The sequence below is a fragment of the Thunnus thynnus genome, chromosome 13 (assembly GCF_963924715.1).
Source record: "Thunnus thynnus chromosome 13, fThuThy2.1, whole genome shotgun sequence".
Lineage (NCBI taxonomy): Eukaryota > Metazoa > Chordata > Actinopteri > Scombriformes > Scombridae > Thunnus > Thunnus thynnus.
The window spans coordinates 12,823,445-12,839,100 of NC_089529.1; the positions used below are offsets into that span (position 1 = coordinate 12,823,445).

Below are 15,656 nucleotides of genomic sequence, written 5' to 3' on the forward strand. Positions count from 1 at the left end.
AATGCATTTGCAGAACACTAGAGTCTTGTATCACTTGCATTTAACTGTTTTTTATAAGATAAAAGATTTTTTTATGGTTCTAAATCCTTTTTTTTTGCTGCATGGATATCGGCGACACCTGGCTAACAGCGACAGGGAGAGAGAGAGATACATCCACAGACATGCTGGAACTTGCCTGTAGTACTAAGAGGGGGACTGACAGACAAGAGAGGTGAGGAAGGGGAGCAGCCCTGGAAGCCAGAGATGATTTTGAGTAATTTTGTAAGGAGCAGTCTGTCACAGATTGTGATCTGACATCCAGCACCTAACACACCGTTTTCTCTTACACGTATCTGCAGAATCTGTGCTCGGCAAATCCGAACCAGATGTGAAGTACGTTGGGACCCCGACATCAACCTGGCAAAGGCAGGTCTCCGCCAGAATTATCTGGGTGGGGTCAGCAGTGCAGAGGGGACAACTTAACTGGTTACTCGCTCCACTTTTGCATGGGTCATTACAAAGGAGAAGATGCTCTGGGGGTAGGGGAAACAGAGTTGGCTTCAAGCGGGGGGCCATGGAGCTTGACTGGGCCAACTTGAGATTTTTGTGTGGACTACATGGGACTGCGGTTATGGCTGCAGGGACTGGAAGAGCCACTGCTTATCTGATAGATCCAGTAAGGGAACAGTTGATTGCCTTAAAGCAATGGGAAATGCCTTCCCTGCTCCCTCCCTCCCTCTTTCTTCCCTCCCTCCTTCTGTATTCTCTCACTTCTCCCCTCTTAGTTTCTTGAGCAGTACCTTTCTCTCCTTATTTTTCTCCCTGCTCCCTCCCTCCCTCTCCCTTTCTCTCTCTCTCTCTCTCTCTCTCTCTCCCCCTCTCTCTGCCCTGCTGTGAGTAGGTGGTTCCTTGCTGTACTTGATTGGTGTGAGTGTATATAGGAGGAGAGACGCTCTAACAGGCTCAGAGTTTGGTGGTGCCCACTTGCCACACGTTCCCAATAGGACTACCTGTTTTTTTTTTTTTCGGTGTCTTTTCCTGAGAGGATTTACTTTTCTTCTGACAGCATGACGGAGAACAAGAAGAAAGAAAAGAAAGGGAAAAGGAAGGGGGGTAAGAGAGGACAAAAGGAGAAAGAGAGCGATCCCGCTACAGGTAAAGGGAAATTAATGGTGATATCTGTGTAACATTTTATGTATATATACATATATAAATATTTATGTGTGTGTGTGAGAGAGACAGAGAGAGACAGACTTGGAGAGAAAAAGTGAGATTAAGTTTGTGTTACTGTATTACGGAAGTGTGGATCAAAGTATCCCTTTGGCTTGTCAAAGCTTGCCGCCAGGTTGTCACATGGATTGGTCTCCTAATGTGGACAGCGTGTAGAGGCACATCTGGTTTTGGCAGCACAATGGTAATATGACATGCGTAGAAAATCAACAAAAACATTTAAAACAAGTTCTGGACGTCATAGAGCCAAAGCACAGTTGTATTATGAGCTCTCTGAAAAGCGATGGCTGGTTATAGCTGTGCTTTAAAGGTTTTTGTTAATTCATCACATTTGATCACGTTTTCACACATACTGTCCCACATTATCACAGTGTTTTAAAACAAAAAATCAGCCTTTTTGCTTCTTTTATCATAAAAGTGTTGTTTGTGTAGCGCAATATAATATTTCATTACGCACTCTTTGACAGGGTTAATAATTTAAGAGTCGCTTGGGGACTTTCAATGCTTATCTTAATTCCGAGTCTGTGGTGAGTCACCTAACATGAAAGTCTGTACTTTCACTGATGCTACTTTGACTTAGGGATATCATGGGAGCTGCTTGTGTTTCAGAGTCACAAACGTAGCAATGTGCTTGCTCAGTGGTGGTTCCTACAAGCTGCAGCATGTCACTGTAGTTTGACCTCAGGTCATGGGGAAGCCCAACCCCCGTTTCAGTGACACTTTAAGGACAATACTATGATTCTGACTGTTTACTATGTGCCATTCTTGTTTTAATCAAATATTGAATTATTGACAGCATCTTTACATGTTGGTAGCCATTTTGTACCTGCTACTGTCACTCCTGTCAGTTTCCTATAGATAACCCTCAAGACTGGCTTTAACATTTTTAAGTAATGTGATTTTTTTTTTTTTTTTTTTTTGTAGGCCTCCTGGGTATTAAAATTGCACTTTTTTAATCTTAAATATGCTACTGAAGTTGTGCTGCATCTGTTGTTAATTTACTTGTTTTATTATTGTTTAATATAGGAATTAATTATTAATTCCAAGTTTGATTGTGATCTATAAACACGTTAAGATAAACAATACGCTGGACAAAGAGCGCTTGCAGAATACTTTTTGGCATCTTTGTGAATCAACAAGCACAGCTGCTGTACAAACAGAGAAAACGCGCGTCTGTGTGTATGTTCTGTTTTATGTTCTCTGCTTTTCACAAAATGAAACAAATGAAAATAAACTATATATGTCTATTTTTTTTTTATTTTATCTCTATATATTTAACATTGTAACTGTCAGTGTGGTTGCTCATTGTTACACATCTCATGTTGGTTAAAAATGTATCCAGAGCATGATAATCAGATCTTGAATCATCATTTTCCTTAAAATGAGTTCTATTATTGATTTATCACAAAAGTGGGTAAATGGGTAACCTGTGTGAAACTATCTGGTTTCCCATTGTTAAATGGAGCTTTCAAAGTAGGTCAAAATGAAGACATGCTCATGGGTGATGCTTGGTGTGTCAACACTAATGGTAACCTATTCATGCACCGCATCAGGTGTGTTGTTGGTCCAAATTGGGTCATCCAAGATAAAAAGAAAGGTATCAAATAGCACTTTTAGAGATGACTTTACTTTAGTCTGATCTGGCTCTGTAATAAATGATGCCAGCTTGTAATTACCTATGAGTGACAACAATCTGTTCAAAAGAAGTTATCATTTGGCAGTTTTACAGCACAACAAATCTGAAAAAGTGTGCAAAACCAGAAGTGTGAGTGACATGATGTCTTTAAAATAAGAAAATGTACTACTGCCACTGAAATCCACAATAGCCCTCTAACTATGTAATATAGGGTCTTATGTACAAAACAGTAAGCATCTACAAAATATTAGAAATTAGTTTCAATCCAAATTCAAAATATTGTCATTTAAGCTTTTGTAAACCTTCCTGATATTGGGTTTGAATTGGGTGTGGTTATGCTTGGACATTTATTATGAGAATTACGCAATTAATTCCGTGAACCAATCATAAACAACGTGACGTGCTGTGGTAAGCATATTACGTCTTATTTCCGGTTGCCGGCAGAGTTTCTGTTTCATCGGTAGCATTTCTGCATCTCAGCCCAGTTAATCTTGCAATAATCTCCATTACTGTGGCTAATAACCCGCTGTACATTTAAACGTATACTAGTTCTGCTCCAGCACTCTTAGCTCGTTCCTTCTTTTAGTGACCTTCTTGCTAATCACACAGATGTTCACGCGTTTTTCAGATCTATTAATTACTTAAGCTCAGCAGTAAGCGATGACTTCCCGCTCTCTATCTTGCTCTAATGCTCTCTCTTGCTCAGTGTGTCTTATGTTTAACTAATCCCCTGCCTCCTTTAGTGATAATGGTATTTATAATAAATGTAGTATATTTACCGCGTTGTGGCAAGGCTCAGTGAGTTAGAAGCGTGGCTCCGCACCATGGAAACCCAGTCGTTAGCTACTGTAGTTAGCCAGCCCCCCGTAGCCGGTGCGGTAGTCAATCAAAACGTGATGTGCCACATCTACACAGTCTTGAGAAATGGTCTAAACAGCAAAATGAGCTGTTTTTGAACTAGGTTTTCTATTTTCACTGCATCTTGCTATTTCAAGCCAAATTTACAGAGGCTTTAAAAGAGTCGAAATTTATACAAAGTCAGAATAGTACGTTAGCTTCCTGTATACTACCTCTGTTGTCTGTGCTTAGATTGAAAGATAATCATGATCAAGATTATTTAGCTAGCTAACTTGCTTCACTGGTGTGCAAGTAAACAAATCAGTCTCACAAAATTTTGTGAAAAGCGCTCAGATAAATGTAGATTATCATCTCTTTTATTGTATGTCTGAGTGGTGACAAATGGTAAATGGACTGTACTTGTATAGCTCCTTTCTAGTCTTCTGACCACTCAAAGTGTCAACCATTCACACATATTCATACGCTGAATGGGTACAGGGACTACCCTGCAAGGTCCCAACCTGCCCATCAGAGGGAACTAACCATTCACACATACACTTTTGGTTCAGTATCTTGCCCAAGGACACTTTGACATACAGACTGGAGGAGCCGGGAATCGAACTGCCGATCTTCTGATTAGTGGACGACCTGCTCTACCTCCTGAGCCACAGCCGCCCCAATCGACAATTCTACTGTTTGTCACTCAAAAATGTTCCCAGGCAGTTAAATTTAGGCATGTGAAGGTCTAGGTAAAGGGGCATAAAATATCGTCAGGATAGATTTGAGTTTAAGTGGCTGAAACGCCTTGTTAGCACTGTAACAGTTTGCTGCGGGTCCAAGGTGGTCTCAGAGCTTCACTAGACATGAGTTAGCGGATTTTTCATTGCAGCTGGTCGAGCTGTATAGGGACTCATTAATCATTTTTTTCTCTTTTTCTTAAAGTTTTCTTGTGTGCTTTATGACTGTTATTGAACGGTATTGCGCAATGTTCTAAAACTTTTTTTTAAAGTTGTTGCTTCAGCTCAACTTTTTTTCATAGATGCACCAACACGCATTGTGGATAATATGTTATATACTGTACTGCATGTGCATGCATGTGCATCCACGTGCTTGGTGTGAGGTGTGTCAAGATATAATTGTATGTAATCTAGCCCATGAGCGCTCTGTTGAGACAGTGTATGCTTGCATGTCAGTCAGCCGTCTCCAACATGAGAGGAACAAGACAGTATTGTCTTGTGTTCCTCACCTGAGAATTAACTTTTCCACATTTATTTATGGCGATTACCTCACAGCAGGTATTTCTCCGCTATAATTGCCCTTTCAAGGGCTATGACGTCTTTAGCATTTGGACCACACCAAAAAGTTGATTTAGGGCATACTGCTGCTGCAATGTTACATAGTGATTTCCTTACAGGTTTCTTTTTTGAAAGCCATGTGCATTGTGGCTGAAAGTTGACACTCTTTAAAAAATGTTGCATAACTTGTACAGATGCTAACAAAGGTATTTGTGCCAAAATATTAGTCCTTATTGCAAAGAAAAGATACCTGAGGGAGGGAAAAACTGTGCAACTTGGTTGTCTTTTTTATGAATAAGAGAGGGAGTGCAAAAAGCTACAGGCATTTCATCAAATCTGTCATCAGTACAATGCAGCATAGATGCACGTCTCCATTTTTTCAAGTAGTAGAAATCCTTGTACAGCCTGCTTGACCTACATAAATATGTTTTTGCTGGTGATGATATTATAATTCGTACAACTCTACCATCCATCTTATCTTACGTCAAGACAAATCACAACAAGTTTCTGTCTGTGGCTGGGTTTACGTGCATAGTGAGTCTGATAATAATTAGTTACGGAAGTGAAAAGTAGGCTCCTTCATTTTGTGCCAGATGCTTTTTATCATGTTCTAACACCTACCACACCTTTATAATTGAAATAGAGCTACTTAAATAATTCAGCAACAAAATGTTTAATAGAATTCAGTAGTCAGAGGAGGAGGTGTTGAAGCCTCAGACAACCTCAGCTTCAAATTCAGCTGTGATCTTCCTTCATATAATTGCTCTTACAAAGTAGCTTTTTGGTGTGCTGATACAAACAGCAACTGGGAACTGGAAAACAAATCAGAAAGCCAGCTAAAGCCGTCTCACTCTTCATTCATCTGACCTGTAAATACAGCGTTAGAGTGCCTATAAAACACCTATTAATCTATGCATAGAGAAACCCTATATATTGTATAAAAGTTCACTGATGGTCTCAAAACATGGCTAATTGAAACCACAAATCAAAAATAAGTCTTCTGAAGGCTAGTTCTCGAAGAAATATAATTCATATTTAAATAATTAAGTTGAAAGCAATCCGAAGATTGAACTTTTAAAATAGCTGGTTTATATGTTGTAAGTGTATGTTGCACTTTAGGTGGCCATACTGTTACAATGTTTGGCAACTACTATACAAGCTCCCTTCTTGGTATCATGTTTTATTACTTTACTACATCAACAGAAAACAAACTGACATCCCTTCCAAGAAATTAAATCAAATATAACATTTGATGTCTGTCGTTTGGCCACTTGTGTATGATTTCACCATTCATCTATCTTTCTCCTGTGCCTCTCTGTTTATGTTTCTCTCTTTGTAAATTAGTTGGATAGTACATAAATAACATAAGTGATATTAAAGCAAAATTTCCATCCATAATATGAATGGCTGACGACCAGTGTCAGTTGCCCAGATTGGGAGAAGTACACTGAATTAGAATTACGGTGTCCATCTGAAAGGGTGTAACACCTCAAGCAGAAACAATACATCAGCAGTAACACAGTCATCCCATTGGTGTCCTTTCTCTCCCCACCTGTTGAGGTGCAATACAGTATTTACTCTTATTTTCCCTTGTTTGAGCTACCAAATCATGAGAAACATCTTTTTGGCTTGCTAGGTGTCAGCCCATTTGCCAGAATAAAATGTTGGCATTGTACATTTCTGCAAACCACGCATACATTGAATCTCTATGTTTCAATATGTTTCAACATTTCTATAATACGTATCACAGGGAAAGTGACGTCATTCAGATGACATCTATATGAGTTGACTTTCATGTTAGGAAGAGGCAGGTTGGGTGGTTGGGTAGAAGGTTGGTTGCAGGGACCACTGTGCGAGACCACTGCTTGTTTCCTGTTTCAACCGGCAAAACTGGGTATTTTTCGTTAGACGTAGGGACATTTGCAGCTGTTTTTCTAGAGACAAAACTGGGTCTTTTAACTCAAACCATGACCTTCTCCTTACCCTAACCAAGTGGTTTTGTGCCTAAACCTAACCAGACCTTAATCACAATGTTGTCACAACATAAAACATAGCTAATTATTCAACCTACAATGGCCATTTAATGCGATTTTAAATGACACACGAAAGAGAGGGAGTCAATGAGAGCCAAAAGGACCCAACCGTGGTGAAGGGCGAACCCAAACGAACAGCCAAGAGCAGTTGAACTAACTGTACTAACGGCCCTTTCACATTACATGAAGTCATTTCATTAACTGTAAATGTAAAAATAATGCTTAGTGGAACAAACTTTTAGTTCTAAAGGTTTTACCGAAATTGGCCACTTGTGTAACATACTTTTCTTTTGTACATCTGGTGGCTGCCAGGCAAATATCAAGGAAATTATTCTTATTCAGTATTTGCATGTGGCTTTTTGTAGCACAGTTGGGACATTGAACACAGTGGTGACTAAAGTGTTCAAAAATACTATGAAAACTACCTGAACATAAAGCTCATTTACTAAGAAGTGAGTGAATGCTGTGGATTTAAATGAAGACCTTTTGTAGCATAACTAGGGTACAAAATGGTCATGTTACTTTTACAGATTTACACAAGACTACTATTGAAAGGGAAATCATTTGATAATTAGTAAGTACCAGTTAAATAACAGTAATGAACTCTACTTAATAAAAAGTTACTGTAACCACTATTGCAAAAGAGCAAAGAAACGTTGAAGCCACAAAATCGTTCTCTAGATTTTGTAAAGGCAATTGAAGCAGACCTCAGTTAAACACCTAGTAAAGTGTGAGGAGATGACTCTGGACTCAGTTTTGGCTTTCCATGTTGGTGATTTTAGCACTCAAGGACATGGTAAGAGCTGCTTGTGCGCAAAGATGTTCACACTTTGTAAATTACAGTAACTTGTTGTCATCCAGTTATACCAACCAATTATTTCATGTACAAAACAAGACAATGACTGACACTAATTTACACCATAGTTTTAACTGTTGTTAAAACAACCAGTTTGAAATATGGTTGATCTGAAAGTCGGGCAAAACTATATGGCCAAAAATATTATATAAAATCTCTATATTCTATCACAAAATTAAGTCACTGTGTTAGTTGGCAGCATGCCCTAATGCAGTATGTTGTGTGCTGTGTGTCCATTTTTGATACAGAACTGCAGACATCTAGAGAAGTAGTCCAGTTGACATTGAAGAACTGGATTGCTCAGTCAATAAGAAAAATGTCCTCACTGTGGAGGAAAACCTTTTCTGTGGTAGTGACGGAGACAATCATGTTGACCGTGGCTGATAAAATATTTGGCTCCAGTATTCATGTCATCAAACTGTCAATGGAGTCCAGTTCTGCTTGTAAGAAAATATGAATGTTTTTGCCTAATTCACCCACAGAAGTGGCATTTATGATGGCTTTTTGGCTTTTCTGCTGTGTTCATTGGTTCCTGAGGGATTGGCAATCAGCTCTATTTGGAAACAGTAATTGTTTAAATTCCACTTCACTTCAGTGTCCTTTGAACTTTTATTGCAAATGACACGGAGTTTTGTTGATCTTTTTGCAAGCCTACACAATTCAAACTTTTGAAGAAGTGGCAAAAGGTTGCAGGTTATACTCTTCACTGTGCAACCACATATAATCCAGAAAAGATTGCAATTTCTGTGAAATTCTACTATAGAAAAATCTGTTTTCCTTAGTTTCAATGAAAGAAAAGTTCTATAAAATTAAATTTGTCTGGGTGTCTGGGTAAAAAGATAAGGATTGACCAAATCAGGAAAAGTAACACATTAGTAGCATTTCTGTAGAGTTTAGTGAGAGAGAAGTAGAGGGTTTTGAGTCATATATAAACAATGCAACAGCTAATTATTTGGTGAAAGTACATTGGTTGTGGTGGGAGGCTGTTGAAATGATCTCTTTGAACAGATGTTGTGTTACAGTGACTAGTGTGCAGTGTCTAAAGACCATTCCCACATGCAAAACCCATTTCTCTAGCTGTCTCACCATGTAATTTGTCTTTTGACAACGTGCAGTGAAGTGACATAACACCAGAGTAATCAGGGATACTTTGTCTAGGAGGGAAAATACAAAGGCATGCCTCAGATTCCTTTTCTAAGCTCCTGGAAGTAAAACAGAAATGTTAACTCAATATGAGCAATGCATTGTTAATTCATCAAGTGACTTTGTTGTTGAACCTCTTTCTGGGCCGAGTTTTCCAACTGTTACCCAAGGCATGAGCTGTTGACACGGCGGATAGGCTTCTATTCTCAAATTTGGTTTTTATAGTCCATGTCTGCAGCTGCCCCTCCGCTTCAAAAAGAGAGAATCAGGCTGTTGTTGAGGCAAGGGTTTATCATTTCTGTCTGACACTTTTTCCAATGGTGTAATGGAAAATGAGACAACTGTTAGTGTCCAAGAAATTATTTCATTTCCAATTATATAAAAAAAAAACATTAATCACAATTAAAATGAACATGATTCATGTCAAGTACAGTTGACCTTGTACGTCATGTCAGTCAAACTATCTACTGTATGATGCTCTGTTTTTCACATCTGTCATTTCAAAGATGAATAACTACCGTATATCACTAACCACGCTGTCAGAGTAGTGTCTCTTATGATTTCTGGAAGGTTTAGAGGCATTTGTTTTGATAATTTATTTTGTGCAATGCAGATAAAAGAGACAGTATTTAACATTGACATGAAGACTAATCTCTACGGAAAATGATGTTAAACATCTGTGTTTTGAAGCTAGAGTGTCTGATGGACTCCTGTGTCTTCATTATAACTGTATCCTGTAGACAGAGCGGACCCTCAACACATCTGGCTTACTGGGTTGATGAGAAGTGCAGTCCTGTGTTTCTGTAAATCTTCCAGGCAAGGACAAAGCTCGTTTAATTTGCTTGGCAAGGACAGACCTGTGTCCAGGCAAAGTACTAAACATTTTTCTTTATGGTGCAACCTCATTCCTGCTGTTCTCTGACTGACAAGGCTTTCCTCGGGCGGTGTGCTGGGCTGAGTCTGGCGGAGTGGAGTGTGTATGGAAATCATGTACAGTAGTTCAATTATACAGGCTTGGGACCATGGACTTTGATAAGTATATACAGTAAACCACATTTCACTTTCTCCATCTAAACTGACCTCTGATTAAAACATGGTACATGCATAGATACAATACATAGATACATTCATGCAGAGTTTTGAAAGTTCTGTTCTTTAAATGTTGTCATTGAAGATGGAAGTTGACAGTCAAGTGATGGATTGGATTCAAATAAAAGTTTTCCTGCTAAATTATATTTGTAACTAAAGCACAATTCATGAAAATGTGATAAAGCTGTTTATCAAACATATCTTATAGTATTCATGAACAAACCATGTTGTTACAAAACATTGTGCTAAGTTGAACAAGAACATTTGCACAAATAAACTCCTGTCCATTACTACTAACGGATACAATGTTTGGTAATTTTCCATTAGCCAGCGTAATGTGAAAATTAGGGAGATCAGTGGACTGTAGGTCATTATGCAGCCTGTTTTTTTTTTAAAAACCTCATGTCCCATACAATACATTACATTTGTTAGATTACAGAAGATGTTTAATGAAGAACACCTGGAGCATCAAGAGTCTCATGTTCAGTGCATGCTCTTGCTGGAGGCTACTGATAAACCCATACCGCTTGCAGAGTTGATTTTAAATGGCGATATACAATTCAGCCTGTATAATTTTATGACTTTCAGCAAAACCACATTTATGCTTTGCTGTATAAATGAGGGTTTTATTGTCCCAAACCCTTTTGGGACAGTAAAATCTTGAACAAACTGCTCGAGAAATCGCAGCACAAAGATCCATCTTGAGAAAAAACTCATTAAGGTTACTAAGTACCACAGTACAAAGGCACATCTGCCTCATTTCAGAATCTTTGTCTTTATTTTCCAAATTCCATGAATATCATCAGTCACATTTTCCAACAGGAAGCTGTTCACAGATAAAAGTCCACTGTCTAACCAGCGGCAGAGTAATTTTAGTAACAAATAGCTGCTATTGAACTAAAAATACAGGCTTTTCCATTGATCTGTGTTGCATGTGGTCTATTTTAAATGTGACATTTCACTATCTGTGATTCCAATGGAAATCAAATGTACATCAGACACACACCTCCCTTAGTATATGTGTTGTGCAGTACCCTGGAATAATCAAACCTACTTTTAACGGTGATTGGTGCTCTTTAACTGGGCAAATTCATGTTACTCAACTTTTGGATTTAAGCAATTACCACCATTACTTAAGTGGGCAAAAAATGTCAGTAAACGTCAGAGGTCTTCAGCTCTTTCAATGATCGCTCTAATATCACTGTACGAATTAAGCTAATACATAACAGCACATATTTCAGAAGTAATCTAGACAACATCAACAATGAGGGGCATCGCCCTTTAAGTGAAACAATGAAAAGATACAAGGGTGTGTACCTGAGAAATCGTTTCCAGAGAGCTCAAATGGCTGGACCTGATGATATGTGACCTCTGGCTCCTGTCATGAGTATTAGAGCAAAGTGACCAGAGGTAGCACAGCAGACTAACATACTCACAACCTACTTGGTTGCAGTAAACAGAGAGCTTTAATATCCACATCTACCGGATTGGTTGCATGTGAATACTGTGAACACTGTTTTGAATACCTCCTTCAAATTGCAGAAATTATGACAGTGACATTTTCACAATAGCTAACTTATATGTTTTTAAATTATTTTTTATAGATAAAACATAAGACGCTATTTGTCATTGTAGGCGTACAACAAAATTTGGTAACTCTCTTTGGTAACTCTCAGAGACCAGCAGCAATAGAAAACAAGATAAAAAATAAGATAACAAGATGAAAACGAGATAATAAAAATGCATTATACAACAAGTTAGATAGTTAAAAACAATACAGAGACATATGGGCATAGGAGTAGTGTCCTCTATCTCTATACTGTATAATACATAAAAGGCACTTATGCATGGCAGGTAAACTGTAACAGAGCAGTATAACAGCGCAATGAACAAGGCACTTATTACAACATTGATACATAGTAGTAGTAGTATGAAGATTTTACATTACAGATGTAATATGTATCGTATGTAATACAGTGCTGGAGTGCATTAGCAACAGGTGGGGGTTGAGAGAGGTGAACTTGGTAATATTTACAGTCATCAGCTATGGGAGGGTGGGGTTTGATGAGCACAATTTATGGCCAAACATTCTTACCTGAACTTTGTTAGTTGTAGATGTATATCACATTGGAAGTTGCAATGGTAAATTTGAAGTGTCAAAATGCTGTTTTTGATGCAAACCTGTAACTGTGCCCCAAATTCATCACAACTGTCTGCTTAAATCCACAAAGAACATGAAAAATGCAGCATCATTAAGGTTTTTCTTTCTGTGCAGACATGTCGCCTTTACCAGGTCAGTGAAGTAGGACAGTCTCTCAAAAAAGAGGACAACGGGGGATAAATTTGGTGCACCTCTATTTCTATGTTTAATTGAAGTCATTACCTATGTATACCTCATTTTGCTTGTCATGCTTTGTTTGTCTTCATTCTGCTGTCATCCTTTAGAGGTGATGCACAGCAAACAGCTGTAATTTGGAGGACTACTCAGTTCAATGTATACATGAAATTGTAAATGTTACACATGGAGGAAGGGAGGGGGTGTTTTTGTGTAAGTGAAAGGGAGAGAGAGAGAGAGAGAGAGAGAGAGAGAGAGCGTGAGTGAGAGGGGGGCATCTTGGCCAGCCCCTGGTTGACCCTTGTTCACCCCTGCTCTCGTGCTCCGCCCTAGATGAGTCTTCTCCTAAACATGTGTGCAGCTGTCAGCTGGAAGGTTTGTGTGAGTGTTTGTTGTGTGTGCATGTATGTGTGCGTTTGGACACAGATCATTTTTCACATTGAATAAGAAAAAAAAGTTGCAAGAAATTATGGAACATTTCACGCCAAAGTTTCTTCACGTATAGTAAACATTAAAACATTTAGTTGGAACACTGTTTGAAAGTCACACACTTACTGCAGTCTGCTTACAGGGTAGAAGACTACAGATACACAATGACACAATTCCATCACTAGTCATGACTATAGCAACACAGCTCAACATTACACAAAAATTGTAAAAAGTGTCAAAATCTCCAGAATTTGCAATAGACTTCAATAGGGTTTGCAGTTTAGTACAGTACTGTAACAGATAAAAGAGCACTTTCTTTTTGATATACTGTCATCACAACAAATGTCTTATCATAGTGTCAAAATATTTTCTTGTTTAGGAGTTGCTTTTAATTGCGCATGGGTTTGCGGTTGCACACACATAGCGTTTGTGTTGCAGTCGGGTTGCATTTGTGAACAGATTTTCTTCATCAGCTTGTGGATGTTTGCTAAATATTGCCTCAGGTGTTTTTATAGCAGCAAAGCCAGAGTGAAATTCAGCCTGTTTATTAGTCTGAGGCAAAGTTGATAATCTGGTGACAACATCTGGTGGTCACATTAGAGAATTGTTGGCTCAGTCCATAGAGGGATGACTGGCTCCATTGCTGTCTGTCTGTCCTTCTTTGTCCTGCTGTATCTCCTAAAACACCCAACATGCTATTATACATGAACTGTGCAAACTAAACTGTGATCAAGTTTCTGTCTGTACTTGTTAATAACAAGCAGTTTTTCTCTTTCTCTGTTTTCTAGCTTCGGCTCCAAAGTTAAAACCGATGAAGAATCCATTAATAGTGGACGAGGGAAGCAAGTTCACAGTTAAGTGTGAGGCCACGGGGAGCCCTGTCCCGACCTACAGATGGTTCAAAGATGGCAACGAGCTGAAGAAAAGCAAAAAAGTCAGAATAAAGAGCGGCATGTGAGTACAAATCAGCCATGTCCTGTGAACCTACACAAACAATGTAAGATGAGAAGAGAAATATGTAGGTACTCCTAATTTAGAAATTAATATCAATATAGTAGAAATTACAACAATTATTTTATATTTAGGATTATAATAGTTTATTACATTGATATATAATGATTTATACAAAATCTAGTCAAGTTTTGTTTAAAGAAGTACAATCAGTGGCTAATACCTGCTAACTTTAGCTATATATTGTTGTGTGTATAACTGACCTTACAGAGTTAGGTTGCTAACTTCACTTTTGCTACTGCTACACTACATTTTCGCATATTGTAGATAAACATTTCGGTTATTTAATCAAAAGAGTGAAATAAGACATACAGTGCATGCACAATACCTCAAACAATAGTTGTTTCCTACTTCTGGTCCCATTCCATGTATTAAGAGAACCGAAGACAAAATTGATCATCTAGCACATAAGCCAAAAAAGTCTTCTCACTTCCTGGTCCTCTTATAACGGTTGTCTATGGGGAGAATGGGCCACAGGAGATTTTTTTTTTTTTTTTTTTTTGCAGTACCGCAGTTCACCACTGAGGCAAAATGGCAGCAAGGCTAACTGGCAGGGCTGTATCCAGCTCTCTAAATAATGCATGGTCCTTTTCCACTCTCTCTCAGGTCAAGTTGGCTAATAATGATGAAATTAAAGCAACTGACTCAAGAGAATCTCTGAAAAATTTAAAAGAAAAACTTATAGAGAAAAATGTAAAACAAATGTAGAGAAATTCACCCTGCTTTTCTCCTGTAATCACCCCTTGTGGCCACAGTGGCTGCTGTTGAGCGAAAGTTACACATGTTCACTTTTGAGGAGAAAATACATAACAGCAAAAAAGAGCTTAAGAAGACTGTATGGAAGTAAACCCTCACACTGATGTAAGGATATTGACATAGGGTGTAGCTATGAAACCAAGAATCCCTTTAATAATATGCTAGGTAGCTGTAAGACTTGGTCCTATGCTTTTCTCATTGTAAGCAGTTTTTCACCTCCAAATATGGCCCCAGAGTAAGCGATTATGTATCCCTATCAAAGCAGGGAGTTGTTGCCATGCTGCTGCTTGCCCTGTTGTCTGCCTCTCTGTCCCCCATGTTTCCACTTGTTGCGTTTCCATGCTATTTCCTCCCTGCCCTGATTCCCCTGACTCAGCTGTGCGAGTGTTGTCTCCCACAGGAAAAACTCCAGAGTCCAGATCAGCAGAGCAAAACTGGAGGATTCTGGGAATTACACATGTGTGGTGGAGAACCCGCTGGGAAAGGACAACTCCACTGGCACTGTTAACGTCCAAAGCAGTGAGTACAGAATCCTAAGCAACACGTGAAGTCACACAGATGCACTGGCTTTGTTGTTGTTGTTGTGACTGTTCTCTTGCCAATTGATAGATCCAAAGGAGCCATCACAAACAGCCATGTAACAATGGTAACACGCATGAAGAACAACTGTCCACACATGTGACTCTTGCACATTTATCAATGGAACAGTGTGTTGTATTTGGAGGTGAACAGACTTTAAATGCAATGTACTGTGTAAACTCTCTGTTTTTCATTCACTGCATTCTGCTGACAATGTGAAATCCCACAAAACTAGAGATGCACAGCGCTTCAACCGTAACTAGCACACAACAAAAGCAGCAGCAGGATATAGAGTATAAAATCTAAAACATAGCTAAACAGAATATGAAAGTTGTCTACATCTTCAGAGTGTGTGATAGAATCTAACAGGCTCGTTCAGTAGTGGTGTGTGTGTGTGCATTGCTGAATTTTTGCAAAGTACTGTAGCAGATGAAAGAGTTTTGATAAC

General features: G+C 38.7%; 1 protein-coding gene across 4 annotated transcripts in view; it reads left to right on the top strand.

The window, feature by feature from the left end:
• The first annotated feature begins 449 nt into the window (after nucleotides 1-449).
• The window catches only part of nrg2a (neuregulin 2a), a 53,695-nt gene continuing 38,488 nt past the window's right edge, over nucleotides 450-15,656 (top strand). For 3 of the 4 annotated variants that reach the window (XM_067608052.1, XM_067608051.1, XM_067608053.1), the window contains exons 1-3: nucleotides 452-1,134; nucleotides 13,651-13,816; nucleotides 15,030-15,148. In XM_067608052.1, coding sequence (XP_067464153.1) covers nucleotides 1,047-1,134; nucleotides 13,651-13,816; nucleotides 15,030-15,148 — 373 coding nt within the window. In that variant the 5' untranslated portion in view covers nucleotides 452-1,046. Of the gene's footprint in view, nucleotides 1,135-13,650; nucleotides 13,817-15,029; nucleotides 15,149-15,656 lie in introns of all 4 variants that reach the window. The other variant, XM_067608050.1, reaches the window with a different exon arrangement.